Below are 23,085 nucleotides of genomic sequence, written 5' to 3'. Positions count from 1 at the left end.
TGCCTTAGCCTTGAATTAAAACTTTGATGCTACAATCACACCAGTATGATGATTCTATATGTCTACATTAAAACATTCTTGTTCATACTGCATTAATATATGCTCATTTTAAACTTTCAAATAAGTCAAATTTACCAAAACTGTATTTATTAAACAGTTACTAAGCAGTGAGTGGCATAAACATAAAAAGTGTAATTTCAAAACAGAAAGTGCACGTTGCATCTCTGACTCCCCGTCTGAAGAACATCTGCTAAGAACATGTTCTGGTCCTGGTTTTACCAGGATGACCAGGTTTCACCTGGTTTTACCAGGATGAGCTGCTCTGAGCAGGAGGGGCCTTTACAGCAGCTTTATATTCAGACTATGTAGGTGCAGGGACTGCAATGTTTCATCCTTTCCTCCTTTAATTTGCATCACTTTCACTTACTTTTAAAAATATGACGTCATATAGTGTTGTTTAACTTTTTTTCGATGATAGTGATTGATTTCATGTGGCCACATTTAAGCGACACTAGGTGACGTTTCTCAGTTCTGGAACAGAAAGGCCTGAATTATGGTTCCGCGTTAAATCGACGCAGAACCTACGGCGTAGGGTACGCGTCGATGGGCACTTACGCCGTAGGCTCTGCGTTGGTGTAACGCGGAACCATAAATCAGTCTAAAGGCTCGGCTTCGCGTGTCGCCCTGAGCGGCTCCCCGCTCTCCGGAGAGCCGTGCGCGTCGTGGGAGGAGAAAACATCCCCTCCCGTCTTTACTGAACCAGTTAGCTTTGAAAAGAGTCCGTCGCGCGTAGCAACCGCGTAGATGAACTCACGGCGCAAACAGGCGAGTTTGGGAAAGTTAAAGCGGGGAAGTGAGCGCTGGTCCCGGACCGCAGCGCTGACACCAGCAGGACCAATGATAATGCACACACGACAGCAGGTGACTAACATGTGTAACAGGGTGCGCTTGTTTTACGTCTCAGAGAAGGAGAGACGAGACGAGAGTGTGAGAAAAGCCTGTAATTTAACGCCCGCGGCTAAAAGCAAATGTATATTCGAATATTCACGATAGAGTCATTTTGTACATCGCACAGAGTAGAAGCCGAGATACATCGCCTATACTCGATATATCGCCCTGCCCTAATTTGACATCAGCAGGAATCCTGGGTACAGTAGATTACGTAGAACTGCCGTGAGAGCGAACGCATCCAACGAACATTGGAAGCTCTTAGAGGCAATAACCTGGCGGAGTCGCTGTCAGGTCACACTGCTTGACCGATTTTACACTGATCGGAAGAACTAAAACACTACGGACAGTGAACGTATCCCTTAACAACGACCATCGGGCATCGAGTGTTGATCAATATAAACTAATCGCCGCCTCAAACCCAATAAATACTTATCGATGGACGATAACAGTGAAGAACACGGATATTTCTCTTAAATGGTTCGACAATTTTGTAGAAATGCACTCTCCCTCAAACCGGCAAACCTGCCCTCCCCAATCAATTCATGCACGTTTTATTTTAAAGTAATGGAGACATGAAGCCCTGACGACACACTTCTGACTTTGACCTGTGAGGAGAATTGGAGCATCACGATGGATGAAATCCAAAGAGGGAGGCAGTAATTTACCCCTGCGCTTATATGGTGGCCTCGCTGCCAGGAGGTTGGGCTCCATTAGCCCGACGCTGAAGGTGAACCCGGCGTCCCTGTCACGAGATGGTTCACATCCAAGTACGGCCTAACTGTAATGGAAGTTAAAAAGGATCTGGTCAATATAATACATATTGATACGCGCCGGGATGTGATCCGTGAGAGGTTGTCCGCCCTCTGAGGACCCCATCAGTTCCAGCCGACGTCTCTAATAGCCCTTCCCTGCCTCCTAATCGCGTTACAAATCACGCTGCTGTGTCAGTCGTAATGGACGGAGAGCACGGGGGTGGGGGGGGATGCAAGTGATAGCCGGGCTCCTGACTCGCCTCCTCGAGCAGCTATAGGGATACTAATCAAACCGTAAGAATCCTTTTATGGACTAAGGAGGAATTTCTGCGTTGGTATTTATTGGTGGTATGGAGGTGCCACGATTTCCCCTCGGTGATGTTGTGCTGTTGGCTTCATGCAGTCAGCTTCTAGTTTGAAGTGGAGATGAGAACCAGCAGTTCCATTAAGCTTTATTTATACGGCGCCAAATCACGACCGGCCATCTCAAGGCACTTCAACAAGAGTTCAACTCATTCCAAGTTACTCCAGTTAATACGATGCCAATCAAATAAGAATTTGCTAAGGAAACCAACAGGTGGTATCCAAACGTTTCTTCTATACCAGGGGTCGGCAACCTAAAATGTTGAAACAGCCATATTGGACCAAAAACACAAAAAACGAATATGTCTGGAGCCGCAAAAAATGAAAGGTCTTGTATCAGCCTTAGAATGAAGGCAAATGGTGAAAGGAGAAATGTCGAAAAAAAAGTCAAAATGTGGAGAAAAAAGTCAAAATTTAGAGAAAAAAGTCAAAATAATGTTGAAGTACAATCTCGAGAAAAAGTTCAAATGTCAAATGTTGAAAAGGGAAGAAAAAAAGTGGAAAAAAAGGAAAGAAAGAAGAAAAAACTAAAAAAAACAAGAAAAGAAAGAAAAAAAGGAAAAAAAGAGAAAATAAAGACAAAGAGAAAAAAGGAAGAAAAAAAAAAGAAAAAAGGGGAAAAAAAGGAAAAAAAACAAGAAAAGAAAGAAAAAAGGGAAAAAAGAGGAAAAAAAGAGAAAAGAAAGAGAAAGAAAGAGAAAAACAGGAAGAAAAAAAGAAGAAAAAGGGGGGAAAAAAGGAAAAAAAAAGGTGAAACATTTTTGAAAAAGCTCCAGGAGCCACTAGGGCGGCGCTAAAGAGCCGCATGCGGCTCTAGAGCCGCCGGTTGCCGACCCTTGATCTATACAACCTTCTGTCCCGAGCAAGCACCAGGCGACTGTGGAGAGAAAAAACCCCTCCTCTGACAGAAGGGCATTAAAGAGTTGAACTTGACGTGATGGCGTCCAGGATGAGGGCGCCACCCAATCAAAGATCTATCTCTGCTCTGGTGGCAGAGAGAATGCCAATCCCCGTCAAACGTTGAGGAGGAAAACTGCGACAGCAATGATCCTCCTTTACTTCCCAACATCCTTGAAAACTGGGCAGCGGTATTTTATACGGGAACATACATGGTTGGTTGAGGTTACGGACCCAGCGATGGACATGCTGCCGTGGTTCCCAGTCAGTAAGAGAGGAACGCCCTTTCACTGCCTTCTGGGGTATCCCTGGAGTTTAGCGGTCAATCCACGCCATGACTAGAGATGTACCGATCAGGATTTTGAGGGCCGATCACCGATCTCGAAAACCAGTATCTGCCTATCCCGATTTTGCCGATCACAGCGAGAAATCCATAAATTCGTCAATATTGTTGTCTCATGTACATGACACTGACATTGTATTATTAGGTATCAAAATTAGGAGATGAGAAAGTATCATGAATTGACTGTTTTATTGCATGCTGAGGCAATGAGCAATATTTCACCCTAGCAGGGGTATTCAACTAGATTCGGCCGGGGGCCACATCTGCAAAAGGACTGTATGGAGAGGGCCGCACAATTTGAAAATGTGGGGGTTTTCAAAATGTATTTTGCACTCAAAGACGAAGACTTATGTAAATATAATACATTTGTATTATACATTTGAATATATCTAGTTTACATATGAATTATGTATTAATTGTCTCCAGATTTAGTAATTGTGAATGTTAAATATAATATTCAGATAAAGAAATATTATTTTGAATGCAAGTTCATTTTGAAACCATGCATTGTGGCTTTTCCAAATCCAACTCAGCCTGGATCATTTCTCGTGTCCTCTGCTTTTTCCCCACATCCAAGTAATGATCTGACATGCTGACATGTTTGCTGCGTTTAAAACTGCTCCCTCACTCCAGCTGTTATTCAAGCTGTTATTAACTGTTCGGTTTTTTCCCCACTTATTCCACCGAACACCGAAAGTGTTTTTTTTTGCTATTTTCGGCCGAACATTCGGTGCATCACTATTATTAAAAAAAAAAAAAAAAAAAAAAAAAAAAAAAAAAAAAAAAAAATTCAACAAACACCCCCTTTTTTGAAATATGACCAGGGGCCACATAAAAGCTCCTGGCGGGCCGCATGTGGCCCGCGGGCCGCCAATTGAATATCCCTGCTATAGAGACTCTTAGAGACCGCGCGGGCGGCGGTTTGCTGTTGTAAACGTCATCAGATTGGCCCGCTCTGAAGTATTATTTTCCGATCAAAACCGATTATTATTATTATCGGCCCGATCCCGATCAGTGGCCGATCAATCGGTTCATCTCTAGCCCTGACCCTCACCCCATAGTCACAAACTGTTGGGAGTGATTGGAAAGAATGAGACTGAGGACATGAAATAGTCCCTATAGTGGATGAATTCTTCTCAGAGATTGTGAGTCGGTCCTAAAGAAGGACGTGGAGACGAGCTGCTGCTCCTCCACTCCGAGGGGCGTCAACTGAGGTGGTTTGGGCCTCTGGTTAGGATCCAAAAGCCCCGCTATTCCCCCCCGGTACAGCCAGAGGGGGAGGGGGGGCAGAAGTTAATGAATAGAGTTAAATACATGCCGTCGTAAAAGCTGGTGAAAACAAGCTGGGCCCATCTTTTAAGTAAACCGCCTGATCTATGACCCTGTAAATACAGTAATCCCTCGCTATAACGCGGTTCAGCTTTCACAGTAGGGATGGGCGGTATGGACTAAAAAATGTATCACGATAATTTCTGGCATTTATCCCGATAACGATAAAAATGACGATAAGAAAAAATACTCTTTCTTTCTTTCTTTCTTTCTTTCTTTCAGGCTCATTTCTTTCCTTCTTTCTTTCTTTCTTTCTTTCTTTCTTTCTTTCCTTCTTTCTTTCTTTCTTTCTTTCTTTCCTTCCTTCTTTCTTTCTTTCCTTCCTTCTTTCTTTCCTTCCTTCCTTCTTTCTTTCCTTCCTTCTTTCTTTCCTTCCTTCTTTCTTTCTTTCCTTCCTTCTTTCAGGCTCATTTCTTTCTTTCTTTCTTTCTTTCTTTCTTTCTTTCTTTCTTTCTTTCTTTCTTTCTTTCTTTCTTTCTTTCTTTCTTTCTTTCTTTCTTTCTTTCTTTCTTTCTTTCTTTCTTTCTTTCTTTCTTTCTTTCTTTCTTTCTTTCTTTCTTTCTTTCTTTCTTTCTTGCTCATTTCCTCAATTTATCATTTTTACCGTGAGATGACAAATTCTTACCGTGGGGAATTTTTTTGACGGTTTATCGTGAACGGTAAAATATCACCCATTCCTATTTCACGGTCTCGCTGCTTCATGGATTTGCATTGTGTTCTGCATTCTGATTGGTTAAACGGTCTCCCGCTTCTTCACTTCCTGTGTGTCAATAACGTTTTGGTTTAATATGTACAGTACATGTACGCTTGCCAAATATAAGTTTGCTAATTTTCTCCAAAACCCATAATGTCAACAAAACGTTCTACACCGATTCTCCCGTTCAAATCCAATTCGATCGCGGTGCGCTGTGCTGATCTCCGCAATTTAAAGTCTTGTATAATAATTGTACCACTTAATGGATTTCACCTATCACGGGTTCTTTTTGGAACGTAACCCCCGTGAAAAACGAGGGATTGCTGTACTTGAAGTCTGTCTGTGGTCCAATGGGAGGAAGGGGGCGGGACCTGTTATTAGCCGTTTGTTGTCTCAGTAACTGTTGCAGGTTTGTTAGCCCAGTAGTCTCTCACATACGAGATTAATAGTAACGTTTCATCTGTTGGTCGTCCCTTTCGCAGCTGTCCAGGTCCACATCCTGAAGGCGGACAGATCCGGCGAGTGGTGGAAATTCACCGTCAACGTCATCTCCGTCTACAAGCAGGGCGAGAGCCGCATACGCCGCGGGGACCAGTTTTTGTGGGTGCGCGCCAAGGACGTGGCATGCAAGTGTCCCAAGATCAAAACGGGGAAGAAGTACCTGCTGCTGGGGAACAACGAGGACTCCCCCGGCCAGGGCGGGGTGGTGGCGGACAAGGGCAGCCTGGTTATCCAGTGGAGGGACACGTGGGCGCGGCGGCTCAGGAAGTTCCAGCAGCGCGAGAAGAAAGGCAAGTGCAAGAAGCCCTAGTCGGCGGGAAAAAGAAAAAAGGTGGAGGAGGCTGGAAAAAGAGCAAAGCTGAGGAGGTGAATGAGAGGAAAAGACGTGTGAGAGGACCACGGACAGAACAGACTGTTTATGTCGCTGCTTTTTTGTGTAGAAGCATGAAGAGAATTATTTAGGATGATTCTTGTTTTGTTTTTTTTTCTAGTGAACTTTTGTTGAAGGAGCTCACCTTGCAGATTTGGTTTGTATGGTTTATTTTACTTCGAGATCCGTCTCGTTTCGTGGATTTGCCGGATTTGCACCTATTACCAGTATATAACATGATTTGTGTTTCTGTTTTTTTTTTTTTTTTTTTTTTTTTTTTTCGTTATCCCAGTATGAAATCAATATATTGTATGTTCTAATTTTTATGGACATCTATGCTGATGCACAAAAAAAGGAAGGAAGGAGAAGACGACAGAAGCCACTTAAACACATATGCGGCGTTGCAAACGCATGTTTTTTGTGTTCTCTTCCCCAGCAAGCTAGCCCGTTTCACCAAGAAAGGTAGCCCGTTTCATGAAAAAACCTAGTCCGTTTCATGAAGAATGCTATCCCGTTTCATCAAAAATGCTAGCCCGTTTGATTAAGAATGCTAGCCCGTTTCATCAAAAATGCTAGCCCGTTTGATTAAGAATGCTAGCCCGTTTCAGCAACAAAAGCTAGTCCATTTCTTCAAAATTGCTAGCCTGTTTCATGAAGAATGCTAGCCCGTTTCATCAAGAATGCTAGCCTGTTTCATCAAGAAAGCTAGCCTGTTTCATCAAGAAAGCTAGCCTGTTTCATCAAGAAAGCTAGCCTGTTTCATCAAGACCGGGGAAGGAATATTTCCTCCACTGAAGTTTGTGCTTTTACAACCACTCCTGCAAACGTTTGCTGCACGAATGCATAAAATTACCTCATCCTTTTGCTTGGAAAGGCCGAGCGAAGGAGCGCTAGAGTTGCTCGCCTTTCCCTGTTTTCCACATTTTGAGGTGCATCTGCGGCTCAAGAAACCGGAGATCTAACCAGCTCAAACGCAGCGGCAGCGTTTCCTCTGCTCGTCTTTGTTTTTCCCCGTTCCTCTGAACCTCTCTCCTCCGACCGCGGCAGAAATCTTCCCGCCGCTGTGCTTTTACAGCCGCCGCTGCAAACCGTAACACACATATCTGCATCTCAACCATAAATCTGTCACAGATTTAGAGTAAAGAACTGACGGACGTCGCTTAAATCGAGCGACGTTATTATTGACACGCCTGTGCTAGCGTAAAGCAGCACGCCAATGCTTCACATACTAACGCTCAGTTCACTATGGTGCTGCTTGTGGTACTAATGTTTTATGTTTTAATTGAGGGGGAGGGGTGCATTTCAAATCACTGACTTCACTTTCAGTATTTACTGTGATTTTCCTTGTTTCAGTCTTTTATTTCATTAAAAAAATGGCAGTTTCTACGAGCTAACTGAGGACCAGAGGCCAGTCGAATTCCTGCATGAATATTCAGAAGACCCTTAGCTGTTTCCGCTAACGCTAACAGCCATTCAACGACAATGAATACGGTTAAGAAAGAAAACGCATCAGATGTCACTTTTGCAGCAGAAAATGGGGTGACGCGCCATCGCTTCAGCCCCCCGATTCAGACCGCTCAGTTTGGATGTTTCAAGGTGTCACAAAAAACAAATGAAAAAACTTACTTTGTTTACTTTTTTTAATCCAATCTCAACAGAAAAGAAAATATAATCATGTGGCAATGAGCAGCAGTAAAACCTGTTCATGTAATTAAAAAAATAAAGGTTTTTAAGCTAATTTAAGGACAAGGTTGATAACGCATTATTCCAGTGTCTTGACCCTGAACGTGCTTCTCCAGGGACCTTAAAGTGGTCATATTATGCTCATATTTAGTCGTTTAATTTGAACCGGAGGTACCGGAGTAACTAGAACCTCCTAAGTGTTTTCTGATTGGTCTAGCTCAGGGGTCGGCAACCCGCGGCTCTAGAGCCGCATGCGGCTCTTTAGCGCCTCCCTAGTGGCTCCTGGAGCTTTTTCAAAAATGTTTGACCTTTTTTTTCCTTTCTTTTTTAATCTCAACATTTCAACTTTTTTCACGACATTTTGACTTTTTTTCTCAACATTTTGACTTTTTTCTCGACATTGTGACTTTTTTTCTCGACATTTCGAATTTTTTTCTCAACATTTCGACTTTTTTCTCAACATTTCGACTTTTTTCAGGAAATTTTGAATTTTTTCTCAACATTGACATTTCGACTTTTTATCTCGACATTTTGACTTTTTTTCTCGAAATTTCGACTTTTTTCTCATCATTTCGAATTTTTTCTCGAGACTGTACTTCAACATTAATCTCGACATTTTGACTTTTTTCTTGACATTTTGACTTTTTTCTCGAAATTTTGACTTGTGCATAATTAAAAATAAAAATCTTCCCCCAGTTCTAACTAATATAGAAACATACAGCATGTGTTGCCTTCATTCTAAGTTATACAAGACTTTTCATTTTTTGCGGCTCCAGACATATTTGTTTTTTGTGTTTTTGGTCCAATATGGCTCTTTCAACATTTTGGGTTGCCGACCCCTGGTCTAGCTCCTGGAGGCTTGCTGATACACATAACTCCTGTAGCTTTTAACATCTCCATGTCAAAGCTATGTACCCCAAACGTCCACCCTTGGTCCGGACCCACTGAGCCACGGCAGTCCAACTCGCCCTTGCAACCCAGAAACACATTTCTTCAAGGATATCTTGGAAACAGAAGTAAAATGTTGAACTTACAAGCTATCCGTGCTGTGGGTTCATAAATTCACCCTTGTAGCATCTGCGTGTGGATGTGCACTATCTGGAACAATTGTTGCCCTCTATGACATCACATAGAGCCAAGGTTTTAAAAAAAACCTCATCTTCACCACACTGAGATCAGATTACTTTGAGCCTTGTAACGCTAGAACGTACATTTACCTTGTTTTTTTTAGCTTGCTGTCACATCAGAGATGATAATATATCATTATGAGACTGTAAACAAGTCAGAAAAGCATAACATGACCACTTTGATGCTCCAGAATGACTCCATGAACCATGAAAGATCAATCCACCTTAAGTTCAACTGTAGGAGACAAATTACAGGTGGCTGATCTGCTGTAGCGCCATATTTACTTTCAAGCTTTGATTTTTTTTTTTTCTATAATAAACAGTTAAATGATTGTGATTTGGTCCCAACGGTACCTGCCGGCGGCTCCTCCAGCGCCGAGGACGACGACGACACGCTGATCCACGTTTCTGCCTTTCCTCGTTCAGCCTTTCCTTCCCTCCATCCGGCACATCTGTGACCTGCAGTCACTCCTCCCTCATCTCTGTCGCCTCACGCTGTAAATTTCCCATCAGTCCTTTGGAGCGATGGTTCGACGAGCGTCCGGACGAAACGCCATAGACACACATGGAAGTGTTGCTTTGTGTTCATGTCATGAATTGTAAATGTTGTCGTCACCATTGCAGAGACTCCTAGCGATGTTTTACAATGCCTACTAATATATTATGGTTATTATATATGAATATATTTAATGACACAAGACATTGTGGATTTTATTGTCTTTTCAACATTTTTTTTTTTTTTTTTTTTTTACTTGTTTGTGGTTGTTTAGATCATTGACATTAAAGAAGGAAACAATAACTACTGAACACACCAACTTGGTAGAACTAAATTCAGATTTTTCAGTTGAAATAAACTCTTGTTACAGTGAAAAGTCCTTCGCCTCCGTCGCCTTCAGTGATGTTTCTTCAAGCTCCGCTCCTCCGGTTGAAGCAGGACAAATATCGCAGGGATTTCATAATGGAAAGTTTGAAGGCGCTACTCGTGCGCTTGAACCGCTCGTCAGATGTCCACCCGAGCTCGGTGTCGCGTTACCAAATCACTCCAGAGAGAGGCGTGAGTAGCCGCCGGCGTGAATGCAGACGGACAGGAATCTCGGGGCTATTAACTGGAAATGTCATTTATTAGAAATCACGAGCTGAGCTGATTTACGGGTAAGGGAAAGAGCCGTGTTGGGAACACGGGTGAGCTGTTTGTGTTGGCTACCAGACGGCTATAAACATTTTAAAATCCCCCCCCAAAATATAACATCACAGCTGCTACAGTAGTGCACCGGAGGGTTCGGACGGGGGATATTGCAGAGCTTGCAGAGTCCGCGTACGTGACGTAAACGCCAGCGTGACCGCAGGCGGACCTGTGCCTGCACGGCAGGGAACCGGTCCAACCGTTGAGTTAAAACGGGCCACATTATGTAACAGAGAGCTGATTCAAATTTGAATAAATCATTAAATCGGGACGATTTTAAACCAGCAGAAAGAAAAAAAAAACAAATCGTATAAAAACACAACTGTGTTGCTGGAAGTCTTCATGTCACATTTCTTAGGTCGGTCTCCAGCAACCAGAGAGGAAGTTAGAGTCCAGTTTGTGTTCTGCACCGATCCGGTGCTTTAGTCCGCGGTTGGCTCACATCGGCCACACGCCGACCACCACGATGGCGATGAGCAGCAGCACGATCACCACCAGCATCCCTGAGGGCGAGAAGAGACATGAAGAGGAAAATCAGGAGGAGGTGCAACGTTCAAGGTCAAAAACGGGGATTCAACACAGAGAGCTGGCCCCTCCCTCTTTTAAGCAACTCCCCCTTCCCTATGTCACGTACACAACCCCACCCCCTTTTGGTGACTGGGCGGGGCAACATATTTTATGGTTTACGGAGCTGAAATGTTACGTTTTCCTTCAACGTCTTGGCCCCAGATATTTCATGTTTCGTAAATTTCTGTTACAAAAGAGAGCCGGTCCCCAACTTGTGATGTCACAGGATGCTGTCTGAGAGGCTCAGAGATCCCACATTTGTACTCTACCGTGTTAGCGTGTGTGGATAGTAGCCTTAAGGCTGAATTAAGCTTCTGCGTCACACCAACGCAGAGCACACGCCGCAGCCGTGACGCCGTGCTGAATCCTTCGGACCTCTCCGTCACTCCATTTGGTCGCGGTGCAGTACCCCCCGCGACCGCTAGTTAGCGATCTTTTTCTGAATGGTTTATCCGACTTTTTCCGGTCACAGTAAATCAAAGAAATAAGGACAACTATTGTGCAAAAAACCAAAACAAAAAAAAAAATCACATATAAACGAAGAAAAGAGCCCTGGAAGTTCACTACTGCTTCAAACCGGAAACCGGAAATGCTTCACTTTCAAACGAACCAATCACATCCTTCTCCGTCTGCGTGTGGTCTGCGTCTCCTCGACGCGTAGTTACAATTTTCTGGAGGTGCACGTCAGTGACGCCGCAGGTGACGGCGAGTCCTCTGCGTCGATCCAAACCACACGCCGTAGGCACGGCGCCATTTTGACGCAGAAGCATAATTCAGCCTTTAGTCCGGACATCTGTTGATTCTGAGATGTAAACACTAAAGTCCTGATTGTTCAGCGTCCATTCAGACCATGATGGATCAAGTATCAAGTCACATGACCCCATTGTTTCTGAAGAGATAGTTGGCGCTTGCTTCAGACCAAGCGCCAACCATCTAACGTCAACATTGTGGCTAATCCGGAACCAAGATTTGTTGCAGTTTCTCGACCGACCACTAGAGGCTGGCTGCAAAAGAGAGTCAGCCTTTAACGACCCGTTTTAAAACTTTAGAGCAGAAATAAATGTATTTACCGCCTGGTTCAAGAAACCGTTTTGGTCACAATCATTTGATTTCACATCCATGACAACTCTGATGGCGGTGAATTTATTTCTAATATGCCTGATTGACAGTCGGCTAAGCCAGTTGCTAGCCACTATCACTCACTCATCCGTAATCGTCATGGTAACACGCTTGGCGAAGCAACCAGCCGTTGGTATGAACCAAGCGTCGGCTAAACGCGAGTGCTTCTTATTTCACCACCAAGAACACGTGAAATGGTTTATTCTGCCGGCTGTTCTGCAGATACTTTGGCTGAAGGAGCTGTCCCCGTCACGTGACCTCATGCTTCGTCCAGTTTCATGCTCCGGACCCACGATCAACCCCCGTCTCCATCCGCCTTCTTTTTCTGTTCCCAGATGCTACGGAAGACTGATCGTCACAGACTGCTGCTGCCACCACTTGGTGGACATCTGAATTACACAAATCATCCTTCATGCAGACTTGAGAACCACTTCGTACCAAAATGTTTAATTTAAAAGTTCATATGTAGGGAATTATCCGTACTGCCGAACGGCTCAAAACAATCCGCCACTGGGACATTTTCTTTTGTTCTTTTAAGATGTTGCAACGATGTTACACATGAAATCAGTTTGCAGAGAAGAACAAAGAGAAGAAACGTTAGATTTTTGGGTTCATAAGCCACGTCAGTCAGTCTGATTGTCATAAGATGTTTTGGTTTTTCTGTTTCAGAACCAAATTGCAAAGAAATTGCAGATTAAGGATAGGAAAGACAAAAGTAAAATAAAAACAACTGGATCAGTCTGCTTGTCGATCGATTTTAAAGCCAAAACTACAAAAAGAACAACAGAAAAAGGTCCAATTCCTGGTCCAACGGGTGATGTCCCGATCCTGACGGGAAGGCTCGTTGGCCAGTTTACACTCGTAGGTAGGGATGGGAATTGATAAGGTTTTTTCGATTCCGATTCCATTTTCGATTCTGCTTAACGATTCGATTCTCTTATCGATTCTCATTTGGAAAAAAAGAGACGAAACAATTTTAGTATCAACTTTGTTTTAATAAAATAAAGTTGATACTAAAATTGATTCTTTGTTTCAATTTCTTTGTTTCTCTGATCTTTTTTGTTCAAAGATATAAAACTTTTATATCTTTGAACAAAAAAATATAAGTGAGGTCTTAAGATGCCCCCAGCCTTGGGCTCATCGATGGTGCCAGGGGGTCCCCACAAAATGATTTGTAATATACAGTAAAATATGTATTTAAAGGAGCTTGAGGCTCCTTTTAAGAAATGAGACTCTCTAGCGCCACCCTTCACCACGACGGCCGTCGGGGGTACTGCAGCCAACAGTGAAGCCGGCACGGGAGAACGGGGAGAACGTGCATGCAGCGTCATGTGACGTCACATCCACAGCCCAGCGCGGGAAATTCGGGACCGAATTGCAGCACATTTTGCAGCACACAGCCTGTTCAAGGCAAAGGAGAGATACACTAGAGGGCTCATTCTTTTGGGTTTGGAACGCTTCATCTGACATTATTACTAGAAAACTTAAAATGTATACGGATTTTTTTCATAAATCTTGCCACAATCCGGCCTCAAGCTCCTTTAATATAAAATAATAATAATAAAATAAATATTCTTCTGTAGAAATTAACTAAAAACAACAAATTATTTTGTAGCAATTGCACAAGAATGTCCAGTAACATGTTCAACACCACAAACTTAGTCACTGCTGGTGACATTCATCTATGGCCTGATACTCTTCCCTGCCTTGATGAAAGGAGAATCTAGCGGTAGATGCTCTTTAACTTCTCCATAGATGAGCTGACGAGCTGCAGCTGTGTCAGGAGCTCCGCTGTCCGCCGGAGCGCCCGACTCGTCCGCGTGGCGCAGCTCTTCTAAAGCATGATTTATGGTTCCGCGTTAAATCGACGCAGAGCCCTCGGCGTAGGGTACGCGGCGACACGCGCCGTATGGTGCGTGTAGCCGCGAACCCTACGCCGTAGGCTCTGCGTCGGTGTAACGCGGAACCATAAATATACCTTACCACACGCCGGCTGACTCCGCGCTCCCAGCGCATCAGCCGGCCGAGTCCTAACAGTTTCCCCCCTTTGTTGAAATGTCCACATTGCAAGAATTGTCGCCCTGTTGTCATCCTTTTTGGTAAAATGTAACCAAACTTTCCAGCGTTTGTGCCGCTTTGTCCCCGTGTTTTCCTGCTGGGCGTGAATGCGCACGTTGCGCCACGTGCTTGGTGACGTCATTCGTGCCGACTGGAATCGATAAGGGAATCGTTTGGGAAAAAGGCAAACGATTCCAAGGAATTGAAACACTGGGAACCGGTTCTCAACAAGAACCGGTTCTCGATTCCCATCCCTACTCGTAGGGTCCAGTCGGACTCATGGGTTTTCCCTCTTATGGGCCTACCAGACGGGAGACAGACCACACAGATCAGGTCCAGAATGGTTCGGGTACCAGCTTTTGGGGCGTGGTAGTCTAGTGGCTACAGAGGTTGGCTTGAGTCTAAGAGATCCCAGGTTCAAGCCCCGGAAAAGGCAACCAAGATGAACCACCTTGGGCCCCTGAGCAAGGCCTTAACCCTAATTGCTCCACAGATGTGTGTGTGTGTCTCAGATGTAAGTTGCTTTGGATAAAAGCGTCTGCTAAATGACAGTAGTAGCAGTAGTAGTACCAGCTTTTGGCCTTGGCGTACCAACCCTCCGTTTCTGAAGATGCTTCATACTGGAATATTCCAGCAGTCATGATTTCCCGAATGAGCTAGTTCCAGAGTTTAGTCAGCTTCGTGGTTCCTGCTTCCCAAGAACTGGACTAGTGTGAGCGGAAGCAGCCGTCATGAACTTCCCTCCTCACTTTGCATCTACTTTCAGCTTTAGATCCGACACTCAGTCGTCAACCGCTGTTGGCGACACGAACGGAGAGACGCTCCTGTACCAACAGACCTTTTTAATACACTTCTTATTCTTGTAGAAACAAAGGTTTATACTCTTTAACATCTCGTACTAGACCTTGGGATTATTCCTTGGAGGAAACTCTTGGAGGAAATGACTTCAAAGACCTTAAATCTGAAACCGTTGTATTTCATACATAAGTATAGGATGCGGGGGGTGGGGGGGGTAAGAAATTCCTCTCCAGTTGTAAATGTAACAACCCAACAGATGCTCGAGGATGCTGGAGATTGATGCCTCTTAGACGACTCCACCGTCCAGCCAATGGCAGTGAAGCACTGAAGCACATCTGGACCAATCGGGAGACAGACAACTTCCAAGGGAACGCAATAAAGAGTCAAGACGATTGTGTTTCTGGGCTCTTTGGGGGGGTTTATCCTCCCAGAGACCATGGCCGTCTGACTTGGCTTGTGATCCTGAAGTAGAAGATGATTGAGTTGCAGCAGCTGAATCCTCGTCATCTTTCCGTTGCAAATTCAAACCATTTGAATCGTTTCAGAACAAAAGCATTGAAGGAACATTGAAGGCTGAGCTGTTGTGACATCCCAGAGACCCAAAAGGGTCGAGCCAGAACCTCTGGGCTCTGCTGGAGGTGTTTCTCTTTGTGTTTGAGTGCAGGTCAGGGCCTTTCCAGGTGTTCCCCTCATGCTTGTGAGACTTTTCTCCAGGTATCCTCTTACAGCCCAAAAATAAAAACGTTTACTGTATGTTAACTGGGGATTGTAGTTCGCCTGCAGGAGTGGATGGATGGATGGATGGATGGATGGATGGATGGATGGATGGATGGATGGATGGATGGATGGATGGATGGATGGATGGATGGATGGATGGATGGATGGATGGATGGATGGATATCAGATTGGATGGATGGATGGATGGATGGATGGATGGATGGATGGATGGATGGATGGATGGATGGATGGATGGATGGATGGATGGATGGATGGATGGATGGATGGATATCAGATTGGATGGATGGATGGATGGATGGATGGATGGATGGATGGATGGATGGATGGATGCTCAACTGAACTGAAACTTGTTTGCCTCTGGTGTAAAGTTTCTATAAATAACTTTTGTTGTAAACCGGGCTATATCAATTAAAAAGAAGCAAAATAATTTTTCAAAACATGTTTACTCTAATTAAAGACATCATAGCTACTCGGTATACGCAGATAAAAAAAAAAGATTTGAAAGATTTCAGCATCCACTAACAGCAGCAACTGCCGTGGTTGTTAGTAACGGTCAGTAATAGTTAGTAATGGGTATTGATAGTTATTTATCGCTAGTAACAGTCAGTAACAGATATTAACAGTTACTAATGTTCAATATCGGTGGGTAATAGCAATTAGTTTGTAACGGTGAATAACAGTTAATAATAGTAATGTTATTAATACTTATTAATAATTAATAATGGTTAGTAACGTTACTAATAGTTATTAACTATAAGTAACAGTTATTAATAGTTAGAAACGGTTAATGATAGTTATTAACAGTTAGTAATGTTCAATACCGGTTGGTAATAGCGATGGTTAATAGTTATTAATTAGTTAATAACAGTTAATAGTTATTCATTAGTTAGTGACAGTTATTAATAGTTATTAAGTAGGTAGTAATGGTTATTAATAGTTATTAATTAGTAACGGTTATAAATAGTAACAGTCACTAACAGTTATTAATAGTCAGCAACGGTTATTAACATTACTAATTAATAATTAATAATTAGTAATGGGTATTAATAGTTAGAAACGGTTAGTAATAGTTATTAAGAGTTATTCATTTTCAATAACGGTGGCTAATAGCAACGGTTATTAATAGTTATTAATTAGTTAGTAACGGTTATTAATACTTATTAAGAGATCGTAACGGTTAGTAATAGTTATTAACTGTTAGTAACTGTTATTAATAGTTGGAAACGGTTAGTGATAGTTATTAACAGTTAGTAATGTTCAATACCGGTTGGTAATAGTGATGGTTAATAGTTATTAATTAGTTAATGACAGTTATTAATAGTTATTAATTAGGTAGTAATGGTTATTAATAGTTATTAATTAGTAACGGTTATAAATAGTAACAGTCAATAGCAGTTATTAATAGTCAGCAACGGTTATTAACATTACTAATTAATAATTAGTAATGTTAGTAATGGTTATTAATAGCTAGAAACGGTTAGTAATAGTTATTAAGAGTTATTCGGTGGGTAATAGCAACGGTTATTAATAGTTATTAATTAGTTAGTAAAGGTTATTAATAGTAACGGTCAATAACAGTTATTAAGAGATAGTAACGGTTAGTAATAGTTATTAACTGTTATTAATAGTTGGAAACGGTTAGTGATAGTAATGGTTAGTAATAGTTACAAAACATTAGTAAGGGTCCAGCAGTTAACTGTTATAGTGCCTGCAGCATTACTATTATTGTTTTTTTCTTCTTTTTTTTTTGGAAATGGAAAAAATGGATTATTAAAGACAAAACCTTAAACGGCACAAAAATGAAATCTTTTTAACATTAAAAATGAAAAGGCAAATGTCACGCAACTGAGAAATTCCAAATATGATTAAAGACAGACCGCGAGGGAAGGAGGGGACTTCATCGGACTTGGGGGAATATGTTTGGAAGAGGTAAGACGCCCACATACCTCAACACCTCTTCTGAGAGCCCTTGATGTCGCGCGAGGCCGACGTGCCCGTGCGCTTTCAGGATATCACCAGTCTTCTGTTGATGACTTAATGCAATTTACATGCAATCTTTGGTCACAAAAGCTTTATTGCCGCAGATTGCAGACGTTGATAGGCATGTGTTTCTGATTCCGCCTGGAGAGGGTAATCATTGTTTTTCAATGATACTATGGCAGCGGAGGAAAAAAAAATGTGCAAGAGCTCACTCACACTTCATCAAAGCCCTTTACCCTCAGGACACGAAAATATTACAGTTTTCATTACAGTCACCACCCTGGAAAAAAATGCTCTGCAGTCGACTACAGGTAGAGTATTTAGCCTCGCTAAAACAGACGCACAGCATTCCCAAATGTTTATTAGGTCCAAATAGTTCCGAATGTCTAAACGGATCATCCTTTCAACAAACTTTGAATAACATTATAGATTCAGTCTTTAAAGGTTTGCCAAATAGTAGATTTTATTCACTCTGAGCATTATATAATGCTGATATTTTGACAAATATGTGTTTGACTGAGGCAGGCGCTGAGGCAGGGTTATTAATGAGGCCTGCTGTTTGTTTCAGCACCGGGAAACAAAGCGTCTTTTAAATTAGACCAGAAGCTAATGAGTTAATCCCTGCGTCGGCCGTTCCTTGGCTTCTCTGTTTTGGAAGAATTTCAGAGTAACTTTTTTTAATCTTGTTTTTCGGATTCAAAAAAACAGGATGGGAGGGGGAAAAAAATGGCAAAAATGTGCTATTATATTTAAAGGAGCATGAGGCTCCTTTTAAGAAATGAGACTCTCTAGCGCCACCATTCGCCACGACGGCCGTCGGGGGTACTGCAGCCAAAGGTGAAGCCGGCACGGGAGAACGGGGAGAACGTGCATGACGTTGCATCCGCAGGACAGCGCAGGAAATTCGGGCCCAGAATTGTAGCACATTTTGCAGCACACAGCCTGTTCAAGGCAAAGGAGAGATACACTAGAGGGCTCATTCTTTTTGGTTTGGTACGCTTCATCTGACATTATTACTAGAAAAACTTAAAACGTATACGAATCTTTTTCATAAATCCTGCCTCAAGCTCCTTTAAGCCTGACCCGCCTCGTACTCGTGAAATGGGTCATATTTCTGTTCAAAGCTTCGCAGATTCACTTCAAACCTTTTCTGACTACGCTTTGACGCAACAGAGTTTGTGTTTGGTTTGCTGTACGGTATAATTTCTGGCACTTCGCATTTCTGCCCGACTCATTCAGAAGGCATCCGGACCTCCCCACACAGCTTCTTCAGTTTCCAGCGCTACATTAGCTGTTCCACATCCATCAGTCCCAACAACGTCCTCTCATAGAAAAGCAAAACTGGAAAGTAAAAACCCGACCGATGAATTTCCCGAGACTGTCACAGATCCTTCCGAAACCCAACGTGAAACGCCCCCTAGTGACCTGGCGGTGAACTGCTTCGCAGCACTTTGCAACGCATTGACCTCAACGCAAAACTTGTAACGGTAACTGACGAGGAGTGCCAGGCGTAAACGTTAGAAAGAGACATCTATGGCGCTTTTCCACTAGAACCTACTCGGCTCTACTCATCTCAACTCGGCCAAGTTTCTTTTCCATAACTATTCCTGGAGCAGAAGTAGGAGGTTGGAGCGAAACTGCTGTGACGTATTTGATTGTGTATCTAAAGGAAGAAGACAACAACACTAAAGATGTAGAACCTGGAGGAGATGATAGATGTGCTGCTGGATCTGTGGCTTGTGTTCGATATTAAGTTTAAAAATGAGAGAAACTTCAAGCGGCGATGCTTTTTTTTTTTTGTTCGTTTGTCTCGGCGCTGCTGAAAAGTCCGCTGGAGCCGCGAGCAGCTATGAAGTGACAGAGCTCCTGGTGGATCTGGTCGTTCCTTATCTTCCGTCTAGATCCCTTTTTCATTCTCTCCTCAGCCACCAGGTTTATGAACATCTGACCCTCAGAGTTGGACCAGAACAGACTTCTGCTGCCATTGCCTGTCGAATAAAGTGAACAAAAAGCTCCATCAGAGTCGTTCTTTCGCTGATGTCACATCCTGACTCAGATGCCTGACTCCAACCCCCCGACCAATCGGTGGCCTGTAGTGTGATGATGTCAGATACAGCCAACTCAGCCGCTTAGAACCTCGGCAGAATAGTTACAGAAAAGTATCTACTCTGCACGTTAGACCCCTAATGGAAAAGCGCCAAACCGAGTCGAGATGGGCTGAGTAGGTACTAGTGGAAAATTGCCACTAGAGACGCCAAGGTGCCTAGCCGACATCAGCCATGGAGATATCCTAACCTTTTAACTCTAACATCTATTTTTTCTGCGACAGAAAACCTTCACATTTAAAATCTCTGATGGTTTTTAGAAATCTTGAGTCTTCCTCTTATTTGTCTTGTGGATTTCCGAGGTTCCGTGTTGAAGCAGAAGAACTGGAGGTCAACACCCCCGTTTGGGGTTAAACCCTCTTCACATTTTGCCCCCGTGAATCCTCAGGTGTCCTCGTCTGCTTTTATAGAAGTCTGCACACCTGGCTGAAATTACCTCCTCCTTTTATTCTTAATCGTGTTATGCTGTTGTTTGTCTGGGTTTTATTTTCCTAAGACTCCAAACAATCAGATCATTTTATTGCTTTCATGCACAAACACGCATGAGATGTGGAAAACGTTGGCAAAGGTCGTCCTCAGCCAGTATTTCCACACGGTGAAGGTCGGCGAAGGTCGGTTAAAAGTTTCCAGCAGCTTTCAACGCCGCGGCTGCTCGGACAGCTGTCAGTGGTCTCCTCTCCGACTCAAGTTGTCTCCCGTCACTTAGCAACCGGTGGAGTCTTTTTTCCCAGCCTTCTTCTCCTTCGGTTTACATTTCTGTCATTCCTTGGCTCTCCTCCTGCATTCCCCTTTGTTGCCTAATTGGTCATCTTTCCCAAGGATGAAGAGACAAGGAAAGATTTAAGCCACGCTGAATTACTCTGCCTGCTCACGTCTTTGCCAAGATACGACATGTGGTACGGCAGAGCGGCAGAGCGGCGCCCAGATGTCTTAGTAAATCTTACACTTATTGATTCATGTCGTCCATCTCTGGTTTTCTTCTAGCAAACAAGATGATTTATGGCGGTTTGTTTCGAATCTGTAGCTGATTCTTGTAGCGCGGTTTTCCCGTTAGAAGGGAAGCTGTTCACGCAGAGGTTGCACGTCAGGTGTTATCGGGCTTCTCCCGCTAATAACTCGCACATGTGTAAACGCCGGAGCAGAAAAACATGTGCTCCGACACTTGTGATGACTCATTAACAACCTCCTGCTTAAAGCAAATACACAATAAAACGTAGCTCGGTTATCTTTGTTTGGGTGTAAACGATACCCGAGCAAAAAACCGAGCCAAGTTGGATTCAGACACCAGGATTTTACTGATCCCGTTCCAACATCTGTCATCGAGTCGATCTGACTCGCCATGGCAACCGTGAGGTTTGTAGTGATGCATATATTACGCCCAGTACTCGAGTTGTAAAAAAAAATCAGGGGGGATGGTGGATTTGATCATATGGGGACAGATAATTTGTGCTGATTACAAATAATATAATATATTACAAATAATAGCAGTGACCAAAACACCTGCAGAAATACTGCAGGAATGACATAGCAGCAGTTAAATGCAGCCTTCTGTAAGCTTTAAATATCCACTGGGCTTACATCAAATACATCAAAACACAACAATAAAAAACACTTTTCTGAATTTATCAATATGACTCTGTCCTTCACAGGATAAGTAAAATAGATCACTGCAAAAACTCAAAATCTTAACAAGAATATTTGTCTTATTTCTAGTTAAAATGTCTCATTTTAGTAAAAAAAATCTCATTACACTTAAAACAAGACTCATCACTGGAAAAAACAACAATTTTCACCTGTTTCAAGTAGATTTTCACTTAAAATAAGTAGAAAAATCTGCATGTGGAACAAGATTTTATTGCTTGTAATGAGAAGATAAATCTTGTCCCATTGGCAGATTTTTCCTACTTATTTCAAGTGAAAATTGACTTGAAACCGGTGAAAATTGTCAAATAAGTTATTTTTCTGGTGTTATTTTTCTGGTGATGACTCTAAATGTTGAAATAGCAGTAAAACCACATTCATTGATGAAATGACATAAGGGATGGAAAGGGGGGATGGCAGTTTTACAGGGGGGATGATTTTGACCATTTTTATTTCAGGGGGGGATGCCATCCCCCCTCATCCCCCCTCAACTCCAGTACTGATTACGCCCTACGAAGGCTCTCACACTCTTTAAGGTCTGTGCCGAAGGGCCCGGCCGGCGCCCGCTCTGACCCCTCGGACCGTCCCCGTCTGTCCCGGGAACTAAACAACTCCTGACCCCTCAGGGGTCTCAGGGGGGGGCGACAATAACGCCGCTCGCTTCCCAAACAGATTAGGGTTAGGGCTCGGCGGTGACAGCGATGCTGACGGAGGCGGCTGGTGCTCGCTGACGGGACGACCACCCAGGAGTCTCTGCTCGGGTTCATCCCATCACAGCAATTTTCAGACACATCAGTAAGAAAAATCGGAGCGAAAAGCCATAATTAGACGAAGACAACCCCCCCCTGAACTTCCCCCCAGCTCTCGATATCCTTGTCATGCAGCCTGCTTAAGGTTCACAGACGACAAAAGGCCAAGGTGACCTCCAAAAAAGGAGGACGCAAATTATTTTAACAAGACTGATGAGAAACAGTTGTTTTTTTTCTGTCAAAACAAAACTGAGGAGGATGAAGCTTTTAAGGGCTGGAAGCTCTTTTTTTTTTTTTTTTCCATTTCATTTATTCCATTCATGGTATATATTCTTAATAATGTTGTACAAAATCCCATGAAGTACACATTATCACCATGAAAGAAAAGGAGCAGGAAGAATAAAACTTATGATACCTGCCCCTCTCTGTTAATACCATTACGTTGACTTACTGAACACCAATCTATCTATACATATATTTATAACAAGAAAACATACAAAAATACCACTCTTCTATCTATTTTTTTCTCTTTCTCCTTCTTCTTTTTTGTAGGCACTTATCTTTTCTTTTTTAAACATTTTCTTAAGCTGATACAAACTTGTGCAACTTTTCAGTTCCTTGCTTTGTCCATGCCATAATTTTACACCTGTAACAGAAATACACATTTGTTTTATGTTTAGCCTTGCAAAAGTATGTTTGAAATCAAGTTTAAGTATTTTGTCCTCATCCTCCAATCTGAACAAATTTTGTAAATGTTCTGGTAACGATCTATTTATTGCTTTAAACATTATTTTTAAAGTTTGAAGTTCAACTATATCCGCCATTTTCAACAAACCTGCCAAAATAAATAATCTGTTTGATGGTTCTCTGATGCCTACTCTACTGTTTTAAACAGTGTTGTGGTTTTGTTTCACTCAGCATACAAAATAAAACCCAAGTTAATCACTATTCTCCTCCTAATATTATATACAAACAAAAAAATCTCAAGTTTGATTACTGAACCTTCAAAAAGTGCTGGTTCCTTTGTCATAAACCAACCAAAATTCTTCATTTTAGCAAAAAATTAAGACAAAAAACTTCAAACCCCATCTACAATTTCATTGGTTAGCACTAGGCGCATTCCTTCTGTCAAATTTA

General features: G+C 42.7%; 2 protein-coding genes across 2 annotated transcripts in view; one reads left to right on the top strand and one right to left on the bottom strand.

Annotated features, from left to right (window-relative positions):
* LOC133455123 (netrin-1-like) overlaps positions 1–6,236 on the top strand; it is a 462,555-nt gene extending 456,319 nt beyond the window's left edge. The window contains exon 8 of the mRNA XM_061734036.1: positions 5,812–6,236. Coding sequence (XP_061590020.1) covers positions 5,812–6,140 — 329 coding nt within the window. The 3' untranslated portion in view covers positions 6,141–6,236. The remainder of the gene's footprint in view (positions 1–5,811) is intronic.
* A 1,572-nt stretch (positions 6,237–7,808) lies between these two features.
* The window catches only part of stx8 (syntaxin 8), a 100,091-nt gene continuing 84,814 nt past the window's right edge, over positions 7,809–23,085 (bottom strand). Inside the window, exon 8 of the mRNA XM_061734623.1 lies at positions 7,809–10,696. Coding sequence (XP_061590607.1) covers positions 10,632–10,696 — 65 coding nt within the window. The 3' untranslated portion in view covers positions 7,809–10,631. The remainder of the gene's footprint in view (positions 10,697–23,085) is intronic.

This window comes from Cololabis saira, chromosome 1 (genome assembly GCF_033807715.1).
Source record: "Cololabis saira isolate AMF1-May2022 chromosome 1, fColSai1.1, whole genome shotgun sequence".
NCBI classification, from domain to species: domain Eukaryota; kingdom Metazoa; phylum Chordata; class Actinopteri; order Beloniformes; family Belonidae; genus Cololabis; species Cololabis saira.
The sequence above is the reverse complement of the archived record's forward strand: the minus strand, read 5'-3'. Positions and strand labels throughout refer to the sequence as shown.